Source organism: Pteropus alecto, unplaced genomic scaffold (assembly GCF_000325575.1).
Source record: "Pteropus alecto unplaced genomic scaffold, ASM32557v1 scaffold17, whole genome shotgun sequence".
In the NCBI taxonomy this organism is placed as follows: domain Eukaryota; kingdom Metazoa; phylum Chordata; class Mammalia; order Chiroptera; family Pteropodidae; genus Pteropus; species Pteropus alecto.
The window spans coordinates 2769886-2781317 of NW_006440645.1; the positions used below are offsets into that span (position 1 = coordinate 2769886).

General features: G+C 42.8%; 1 protein-coding gene across 4 annotated transcripts in view; it reads right to left on the reverse strand.

Moving 5' to 3' along the window:
- The window catches only part of PDE5A (phosphodiesterase 5A), a 106651-nt gene that overhangs the window by 57161 nt on the left and 38058 nt on the right, over positions 1–11432 (reverse strand). For all 4 annotated transcript variants that reach the window (XM_015593917.2, XM_006917742.3, XM_015593918.2 and 1 more), the window contains exons 4-7: positions 6876–6947; positions 5170–5259; positions 2759–2896; positions 620–687 (exon numbers count right to left, since the gene is read on the reverse strand). In XM_015593917.2, coding sequence (XP_015449403.1) covers positions 620–687; positions 2759–2896; positions 5170–5259; positions 6876–6947 — 368 coding nt within the window. The remainder of the gene's footprint in view (positions 1–619; positions 688–2758; positions 2897–5169; positions 5260–6875; positions 6948–11432) is intronic.

Below are 11432 nucleotides of genomic sequence, written 5' to 3' on the forward strand. Positions count from 1 at the left end.
TAAATCTTTTTCGAAATTCTCCAGAAGACACTTATAAAATGGGGGTATGACATCTACAACCTCCGCCATATAAATATTTTCTATTGTTTCTGAGTGACAGTTAACAAAAAATGAATACAGATTTTAAAATTATGAAAAAGAAATGAACGACAATGAAGATCTGATCTGACTCTAGGCCCAGAGTATGGCGCTGTTGGGACTGGGGCCACAGGCTCCCTTCTGCTCAGATGCCCATGGCTGACTCCAAACCAGAACAGATGCACCAAAAACGTGTTCAGACGCCTGGCAATTTCCAGTGAGGCTCCAATATGCAATGGAAAAATAGAACTGAAATACTGTCCTTGTGAGTCTTAAATGAGCCAGCTCACAGAAAACACTGTGCCCAAGCCTTTGCTAATTGTGACACCATTCACTCTATGAAAGAATTCTCGCTAGGTCAACTGTACCGAAAAAACTCTGGAACTTTATAATATCAAGCAGTAAAGTATTTTCACAAGCAAAACTATTTGTGGAGGAAAAAACAGCCCGTAGCTTCTATGTCTTAAATTAAAGGGGTTATGTAATAAGTATTTAGCCAGTATTATACAGTTGTGAATAAAGACAGATTAAGTTATTTTACCTTGTTAAAGTATCTGATGATTTCTCTAATTCCTCACATTCCATGTGAAACACACTAGAAAAGGAATCCTGAAAACAGAGCAATAACACGGGCTGAGAAATAAGTCTGACAGGGTAATAAAAACCGTCTAGATACAGACATACATGTCTAAGCAATGAATGACACTAATAGTTCTATATGATATTTTTTATTTACTTTTAGATTAAACTGAACTAAGTACTCATTTCATGACATCCTGTTATTAAAAGCCATGTTCCTATAGTTTCTGATCTTTACTTGCAAGAATGCTGAACAGCTATTTTTTTCTACCAGTTGTTAACACATATGTTACCTTCAAATTTTCTCTATATTTATTCAAAATCCTCAAGTTTTTGCTTTTATGCATACATTGAATGCTGCTAGTAGATCTTGGGTAAAGAATATCTTTGTAAAAAGAAATATCATCCAGTAATGTTTTCTGAGATCGTGAAAATAATTGTGAAGATTTTAGCAATAGAGAGAGTACTTTTGGAGTTATATTTAAAAAACCGGAACACATATTCACCATATTCTACATTTACACCTGAATAAAGAATTAGAAGGAAATAAAGAAATAAAACAATGATATTAGTTTAATATCATTTTGGGGCACAATTTTTTTCTTGCTGGGTACATTTTTTTTCTTGCTTATATTTTGATTTTTGCTCATATTGTTAAAATACTTTTAATCAACAAACAATTGCAATATAAATGAACATCGAGTCATTGAATTCCTTTTCTAAACTCAACAACTGGCTGGAGTTGTTAAAAAGTGTATGAACGGGCATCTGGCTGGGCTATACTTCAAAGCACCACGGATCCGAATCGGCTGCCGCCGTGATAGGTGTTAACTGGTAGAAGAGCTGAATGTTAATTAAAGTGATATTTAAGTTACCTAAAAAAGGAATGCCTTATAACTTCCAAAAATTAAATGCTAAAGAGCAGCTCACAGAGGAAACACAATAAACTGACAAACTGCATTAATGAATTCTGACCTGAACTTTAAAAAGATCGCTACTATTTGTAATCATCTCTATATTAAGATTTTATAACTGATTAAAAATATGAAGAATCTATGAGAATACTGATTATCTGATAGCATAGTGAGTTCTCATTTGGTATCCTATTAATAAGAATTATGCACACAAAAAATGATTAAGATAATGTTGGGGTCATACAGTACAGTCTTACTATCTAAAACAATTTCTATTTCATTTATTTATTTATTTATTTACTTACTTACTTACTTACTTACTTACTTACTTACTTACTTACTTACTTACTTACTTATTTATTTATGCGAGGCTACCCTTGGTTGACCTCACAGATTGCAAGGACCTTGTTAGCTCATTTTTTATTTTTTAATGCCTACAGCACCTGATCTTCCTAGGTACTCAAGACTTCCTAGGTCTCCTACTCAAGTACTAACCAGGCCCGACCCTGCTTAGCTTCCGAGATATCCCAGAAGTGGTGGTTTACAGGTTGAGAAGGGAAGGAAACTGCCCCTGGCAGGGGGCCCTGACTCTAACGGCAAGCTCGGCTGGCCTGTCCAGAAGTGATCAGCCCTCTGTGAGAACGAACTTTCCACACACATCTGTTTCTTTACATGTACCAGTCAGAAGAGCTGGGTGGGTCTCCATGTTGGTAAAGGATCTGGGACTTACAGGCACCTTTAAGAATGCTGCCTCTACTGGGCCCCAACTTTTGGTTTTTAAACAATTTCTGGCAAAAGGAAATGTGTATACCCAACCCGTTCAGAGTGGGGGACCCACCTGCTCACAGCGGCCAGCGCACGGCTTTCCCTGACCAGAGAAAGGCAGCACCTTGTGACATGGCACCTCTGCACCACGCAGTGGAGCCACCGACCGAAGCCACACCTGTGCTCCTGCGCCCACTGTGCCCAAGAGGGACACGGAGGTGAAGGGTGACCAAAGGCCCCTCCAGCCACACCTCTGCCCCTGTGCGACCGTAACAGCTCCAACCGCCACCGGCTTTACGTAAACACCACACACAGTTGGGTTTGAGAGAGGGTGTAAAGCTAATAAGGTGTTTAAAAGCTGTGCTTTAAGGAATATAAGTTTCTGTCTTTCTAAAAACAAAAAAGTCACACTCTGTACTCACGGAGCAATCTTCATCCACGATGAAAATGGTGCATTTCTGCACCTGCATGAAAGAGATAATAGTGGCAGCTATTTTCTTTAGAATTACTTCAAGTGATTGTTGCTCTTCAAAAATTAAGCTAGCGAGGTCGAGCAGCACCTAGACAAAAACATCAAGAGCTTATTACTTAGCAAGTGCTCATGATTATTAAAGCCATACAATGATTTATATGGGTTATAAGTTGTATGTATATCTACACATATATGTTAATTTTAAAGAGATATATATATTTTAAAATAGTTGTATATATATGTGTATATATACATATATAATCTAATGAGTTACAACCAGGTTTGCATTGGAGTATTAAATATGTAAGTCTCTGCTAACAAAACTTCTCTATCTATTGTTAGTGCAGTTAATACAGTGGTTATGATCACAGACTCTGAACTCAGAGTCATCAGATTTTAATCTTGGCTTCCTTTCCTGTTAGTTTTGTGATCCAGGGCAAGTTTCTTGAAAAATGGGGATAACGGTAGTACCAAAATCATAGGAATGCTGTAAGAACTAAGTAAGTTAACATTTATAAGGCATTTTGAACAGTATCTGATACATAAAACACAATGTTTATAAATAATAAATGCTTATCAACATTTATCAACATTATCAACATTTTCACAGAGCACAGTAAATACTGTCGAAACTAAACAAAGTTTTAAGAGTTCTTTTTGTGTTTTTCCTGATAATGTTGCTTTCCTTTGAATTCCATAGAATTTCTTCTAATTTCATAAAGTATTTGTTTGATGAGGGGAGAGAAAGGGTATTACAGACAATTTACTGGAGATGATGTTACCCTAGTGGAGTCCTGAAAACTGAGTAGGGATCATTCCAGTGGAGTGGGTAAGAGAAATATTTCAGTCGAAAATAAATGAATTGAGAGAAAGCACACTACTAGGTTTGATTAAGTTTATGAGAATACAGAGTATAAAGAAGAGAACTAGGGAGATGAGAACGCAGGATTAGGCAGACAGAAAATCCCCCAAAGCTCCGTATGTCTCTTGAAGCAGTTTGGATGGTGATGGACTGCAGGAAGAAAGTGACTAGATCACAGCGGTGTTTGTGAAAATGGGGACTGGATTAATGGGTGGCAACAACAGAGCGTGGAAACAGGAAAATACTGCATTTGAATGCAATGGAAGGTCCAACATTTTACTACCTCAAGTTCTAAAAGAAGAAAATAGAGAGCAGGGAAGACAAATTATCTAAGAAATAATGAAAAACAATTACATAGAACTGAAGGGCTAACGTCTCCAGACCAAAAGGGATATTGCAAATCTACAAAGAGCTAAGAATCAGAACAACATAGATGCTAGTTAGAAGACAAAACACTACCTTTAAATTCTGAGAAATCGATTTTTCGATTTAGAATTTTATGCCCAGCCAAACTGGCAGGATGGTACGATGCATATTTTCATACACGCAAGGACTTGGAAAGCATGCCACATCAATGCCCTTTAATGCGTTGCAATAAAACAAGGGAGTAAAACTGAGAGAGAAGGACTTATGGGAGCCAGTAGATAAGAAGACGAGTCTTTCTAAGAAAGCAGTGAAGCAAAGGTCCACGATGGCACCTGTACCACGAAGGCATGGAGGGCAATGGTTTAGCTTGGAAGAGGAAAGATGGAGAACCTCAATTTGGAGGTCTCGAAGAAAAAGAACCCAACAGAATGCCTAAATAATGGAGAGTCTAGAGGAAAAACCCAACAGCCTGAGGCTACACCAGAGCAAGCAGTTCAAGGAAAAAAGAATGGAATTCAGAAACATTAAAAAAAAACCAAAACCTTAATACGCACATTTACACAGGCATGGTACTTATGAACACCTTATTCTAAAGTGCAACTTTAGTATTAACCTAGATAAAGCTTAAGAAAAGGCAATCACGGTTGCAGACAATATACACGTCATCACTGTGGGCAACATAAACAAAAAGGTCCCTGTGGGGAAGCGGAGGTAAGGAGTGGCCGACGGGAAGGAGAGAAGAGGGGGCTCAAACCCTGTCTTCCGAAGTATGGAATCAAGAGAGGATGTCTCTAGGTGGTCGAGCGAGAACTGAAAAGCTTTTTAAACTGTGCAATTGCATCCCATCCAGTAACTCGAAACAGTGACACAACGATACTGGTAGGATGCAGGTAATGCAAGTGAAGGGTAACGTAAGCCGAATAAACCCTCACCTGTTCAGTTAGTGAGCACTGTCGAACAGTGATAACGCATGGAAAATGGGAAACGGAAATAACTACTAGATGAAACCTAAAATGTTTAGAAACTGAATCTGTACTATTTGGAGTTTGAATCATACACGTTATTACTCGGATAAAAATGTCACAAATTTTAAAACAGAATTCCTGTGTTCTCTTTCTAGGAAGCAGACTTGCCTGGTTTCTCTTGTTCTCCAGAAGTGAAGTTTCATAGAGTTGGGCATTATGAAGAACAATACCACAAAATGCCAGGTAAGCAGCAAAGTCCTGGAAAACAGGTGAGACAACACCAAATAAAACTGTCTTGTTATATTGCCTGAGATGCAAAAGACAACCCAAAATATCTGTAGTTGAAATAAAAATAGAAAGCCCAAAGTGTAGATGTTTGTTCTGCATAAAATTAGGAACCGATGTAGAGCAAGTGTGAGCTAAATGGCACAGCTAGTGGGTGACAAGTGTTGATGAAGTCTCCTGAAGTCGTACATTAGGTGTAAATGAGCGAGGAGGGAGGGGGAGCGACTGAGACGCAGGTCTCTGTATTATCTGAAACTGAAATTCGCTCTATGCAAAATTTGGTGTAGAGTCTCTGAATGGCATTAAGGCTTGGATATATGCCGAGAAGATATAAAAGCTTATAATTTACTACTGGGGCAAATAAAGCTCACATTATTGTTAAGAGAATATTAGCAATAATAGTACCATATAAAGTTGCAAATATTAGCTTAAATATGTTCTTTTTTAACATGCATTTATCATCCTCAGTACACCATACTAAGGTGGTATGCTCACAGTTATATCAATTCTTGATTCAATAAATCTTTACATGGCACACTTTATCTACAATCATTGGTTTATTTTGCCAAGTGATGATACAGCCTAAAGAGGCAAATCTTTCAAGAGTGGTTTATATTAACGGACTATAAACAAATAATGGAATATATAGCCAATCTAAAACCGTGTTCCCCACCAAACATTCTCAGGTGTCATTAACAGGATAGGTGAATAGATGTCTGTTACTCTGATTTTTAAAGTACTTGCTATGCTCTGAAGCAATTAACACATGGGGAGCAAGACAGGTACAAATACAGCGTACAGCATGGAGACACAAATCACTGTCGTGTCTGCGTGTCTCTCCAAAGCTCCTACTAATTTTCGGGGGAGTGACAGAAGTAGCTTGAATTGGAAGAATTCAGTGGGTCCCATGATATACACATATTCAAGAAGACAGACAGTGAAACCTGCTGACAGAATGAAGTTGTAAACAGGTTTATGGGCTTCTGCCCTGAAATGCAAAACACGCTGGTGTGGGCTGTGGGCTGTGGCCTGTGGGCTGTATGCCTTCAGAGCCGGACGGGACGAGTAATAAAGTGATGCTGACTGCCGTTCTTTCTAAGTCACATCATGCAGCCTGGATCTGCACCTTGGCGCCCTATTGTCTGTGTGCAAAGCTTATAAAACAGTCTGAAATCTGCTTCACTGGGAGGCAGTTCCAAGTTTCAGCTGACCTGCAGTGAAACTTGGAGCAGAGCGTTAGGGGACTGTACTCTAGGTTGGGCTCATTTACAGCAGTGATGACAGGTAAATGAGCGGTTTAAAGACCACGTCGCCCTCTGTGTGGCCCGGACATGCACACAGCCCTGGGGTGCAGCCACACAGTGTGGAGGCAGGTGGGGGTCCTGCGGCCTGCATAAACATCACGGCGCTCCGAAGCCCGCTTGGGCCTGTATTCCCCATGGGAGAGACACTTGGACTGTTTCAGCTCACTTTAAACCAAAATGTTCTTGTGATCGACAGTTTCAGCCACAGCCAATCCTAGAGGTGTGTACACTGTAAAGATGAAGCCTCTTCCTGAACGGACCCCACACCGGATGCAGGTTTGGTACCTTTTCGTCTTTTTCAGTGAACGTCCCGCCATTCCCCGACTTCTTGTTGATGGCCTGGGCTACACCAACGACCTGGTATGAGGAGAGAAAAGTGGTCATTTCGCTGACCAAAATTACTGGTGTGAATGCACCACGTGTGTTTACAGAAGAACTCCTGCATGGACTTTAAAATACCAGTAAGCTACAAAACCGAAAAAGAGAACAACCCTCAGCATTTGAACCAGCTCTGCATCGCTTACTAGATTCTTTTTTCCTAATAAGAGTCTGAATGTTTTTTGCCTTTTTGGATCCCAAACTACATTTGATTCAGTGATTTCACCCTATGCCGTGAAAGAAATTATGGGCAGTCACACTTTAAAAGAGCATTTTTTATCACACTTCAAATAAAATATATGATAAAAAGAACATTTTATATTGGTTTTAAATATATTATTTCAAACAGGCTGAATGCTCTTTTAAAAAAAATGAAACAGGAGCCAATCGCAGATGTTAGAAATCCAGGAGGACTAGGGGGAAAAATAATTCCTAATGTATAAACGCAGTCCAATTTCTTTGGAAACTCCTGACCTTGAAAATTATGTTACCTTCAACAGACTTATTTTGGGGGAAAGAAGTTTTATTGAAAAATCAAAACAGGAACTTACAGGCTGAGCCTTACGTCAAATGGATCAGAAGATGTTTGGAAGATAAGCTACACCATAAGAAAACTCAGTTGCACTCTGTGCACGTGTTTTACGTTTCCACAAAAGATTTAGCAAGGCCTTAAGAACCTTCTCACCTTTCTGCCTGAAAGTGTATTTTACTTACCTGTCTAGTTCCAACTTCAGTTGGAGTTATTGCCTTAGTCATATAAAAACCTTCGACTTACTTTGCCTCCTCTTTACTCGTTATAAACTCTACTCTTTCTTCCTTCTGCAGTTTACTCTCAGTTGACTAAGGTACTCGATCCTTCTAGGTGGCTGCGCTCTGAGAATGCGCAGTCTTTAGTGCTGTGTGGATGGTTCGCTCGTGTTTTCTCGGCTCGCTCCAGCCCCTCAGCTCTAAGACAAGGCTATAAAATGCCCCTCTAGGGCGGCAGGACAAGGAGGGGAGATGCATTACTGCCTGACGGAGTTTCCTGGTCTTCTCCATACTGTTCCTCCCTGACCATGACAGAGTAGAGGGACGCTAAAAAAAAACCCGCAAAATTATCCAATTATCCTGTGCCTTTTTATTGTCCTTAGTTCAACCATGCTTACTTTTGTACACTCCGTAGCACTGGAAAATGGCTAACAGAGAGAGGCTCCAACCTCTGTGGCTAAATGGCTACGAAAGCTTCTGTCTGAGGTCGGCGGAAGGACCAGGCACGTCCACCTGAGTAGAGCCGACAGGAGTCCCTTGAGGGGCACTGGTCTAGGAGCACATGGCGGTGCCAGCACCAACTGGTCACCCTAAGTGTGCATCCATCCACTTAACAAACGCCGAGGTGCTACCGTGGGCGGAGGAGTGATGAAAACCGGGAGAATCGCGAAAGGGTGACGCGTAAGCGTACACGCGCTGATGTGCGCTTAGGGCGGCACGATCGGTCTGTGCCAGCGATGCCCGCCACGGCTCAGAGCGCAGAAGGGGATGCCTCATACGGGAGGAAGACAAGGCTTTTCGGAGAAGATGACGTTTTTGTTTTTGTCTTTAATAAATGGTTTTATAAAAGACGAAGTTTAAATCTTCATTTTAAGGAAGATGAGTTTAAAACAGATAAAGAGGCTCTTATGCAAACCTCACGTAACTGCACAGTATTGATGTAGAGAAAAGTACGTGTCGACGTGCTGTGTGTACATGGAGCTGTGTGAGGCAATGTGCTAGGCAAGAAAATAAGGAGGAAGTTCCCACTTACTCGAAAAAGGACAGGGACAAGAAGCCTGCTGCTTATTAAAGGGCCAGCACCCAAACCACATTAACACGTTAGTCCATCGTGACATCCTCATAAACTGACAGTGAGGTGACAGTTTCTCTTAAAGTCTTAAAAAAAAAAAAAAGACGAAAATCAGCTGTGCAATGTCTTTTCTACTGAAAGCGATAGTGTGGGCTGGTTTAGGTCATTCTTAAGGGGTCCCTTGAGATAGGGGACGTTGGTGTGGGGCGTTAGCTCGCCGCAGCCCAGGCTGCAGGCTACACACACCCCCAACCCAGTTAGCGGTGTGTGAACGGATCCGGGATGCAGGGAGAGCTGGGAGGGCAGAGGGTGTGACGGTGTGTCTGTGGGCCCGTGAGCACCAATCTCTCACAGAAAAGCAAAGCCACTCCTTTTACACTCGAGAACATTTATAGCGTAAGCGTTTTTCTAAGAGTGGGCAGAAAAGTTTTCTCTGGTTAAAAATACAAATGTCACTGAAACCACCCTAAATATAAGCCAACATTCACAATTTTCAACCAATACAATAATGCTTACAAAGTTCAATAACTATTTTCCATTTGCAGAATTTCCATTGATTCTCTTTCCAAACCGGCCTATTCCTCCCCCTCCCGCTTCTTCTTCCTTTAAGTACCGGTGCCTGCTGTCCGTCTCTAAGTCCATCCTAGCGGGCACTGTTTCCCGTGGGAATGCCATGTCCCTGAGCCACGTGGCGTCCTGGCACGGCATGGCGGTGCGAGCTGGACCGCCATACCTGTCCCTGCCCCCACCCCACAATGCTCCCCCCTACGCACCCCGACGTTCACCTCATGATCCTCGACCGCAGACCTCATTCCAGGAGCCCATCCGGCCTTTAGGCACTGTCCTTTCTTACTCTGGGGTCCCTGCTGTTTCTGACAGCTGGGGTTTTCCCTGCCTTGAGCTCATCTATAATTTTAAAAATCGCTTTTGGTGAAATTTTTTCTTCTCCTTGTCTGCGGAGTGGGGGCAGGGATGCTGCCGTCCGTTCAGCTGGGCAAACGGAGCAGAAGTCGTGTTCACAGCCTTCGCACCGACTTATACCCCTGAATGCCAGGTCTCTACTACGGTTATTTGTTTTCCCCAAACATTAGGGCGAGACATTCACCATCAGGCAACTGCATGGAACGAGGACTTCCAACCATGTATTTTTCACTCTCCCTGATAACCAATTATTTCACTAATAATTTTATAAATTTAGATATTAGAAGTTAATTTGTTGAAAAAAGGATTAATTAAACATAATAGATACTTAAGGAAAAAAACCAGGCAAGTTCTTTCAAGAGACTATTAGACCAGAAAAATATATCTAATACGTGTTTATGCCCCCATCCCCAGATGGATGACATTTTAAAAATATTTTAAAAACAGCACTGATAAAAGCAACAGATGAAAATAAAAAGTATAGTGTTTGTCCAAGGTCACGTAAGAGAGTAAAGAGAAAAGAAAAACAGACTTCGACGCTCCAAATTTCAAAGATCCTAAGCAAAACTAGCACCCTCTGCCCTCGTTGATATAAAGTCTTTCTTTCTATTGCTCCTTTCGACAAATTAGTTCATTTTCTTCAAGCCAAGAAACTGCTAACCACAGTTTTTAAATGTCAGTTTTCAAAGACAGCTTTTGTGGCAAGTGTCTGTCAGACGCCGTATCTGAGGGGCAAAGCCCCTAAAAATGTCAGCTTCCGTAGAGAGCCCCGTCACTCTGCCCACCTGCTGGACCCTCAAACACCAACACTTTATGCTATTGTTTTTTAAGCACAAAAGAGCTTCTCTGTTTTCTGTTTTACTGGCAATTTTCGCAGCATAAATGGACATTATGTCCTCACAGGGTCAAGCGTTCCTTTCGGAATGCAAAGGGCAAGACTCGCGTCTCGCGGGGTGAGAAGCATGGGACACCAGAGCTGGTCCTTTCAGGGCACCGGTCACGGCCACAGTGAGCAATTTCTCCCTCGATGGGCGGCTGCCCAGACCCTTACTGCGGCCACATTCACCCCACACCTCTCCCGACCCAGTTCCAGGGGACGCGCCGCACGGAGGGCAGAAGCCGGTGAGGAGGTGCAGACTCTGCACCCCTCAGCCGTCTCTCCCGCCCCCACAATGTCTCTGTCACCGTGCCGGGATGCGGCACCATCCGTGACCTGAGCCAAACACCTGACTCCACCAAGAAAGCGAGAGCTTCCTAGCCACACGGCACTCTTCACACTGTCCCTGGGCTCGGCCAGTCACTCAGCAACAAATATGTCCTTCCGCAAGCAACTGCTACGCGCCTGTTACGCACCGGACGCTGCTCTCGACAATGAAGACACGGCAGTGACCAGGACAGGCGCACAGCCCGTCTCTCCTTACGAGGAAGGGCGGGCGGCAGCAGGGACGGGGCTGCAAGACGCCGCAGGGTCCGAAGACGGAGGAAGGGGCCACAGTCGTGGGGTACGGGCAGCCTGCAGGAGCCGGACAAGGCCAGGGACGGACCTTCCCAGACTCCGCCCAGGGGCTCAGCCCCGCCGGCAGGCAGAGTGTAGCCCAGTGAGGACGATGGTGGACTCTGGCCACCAGGACACTGTGCTGCGTGAAGCCACTGAGTTTCGGGCAGTCGTTAGGGCAGCAGCAAGACACTCGTACATCCCACGGGAGTCGCTCTCACATTCTCCT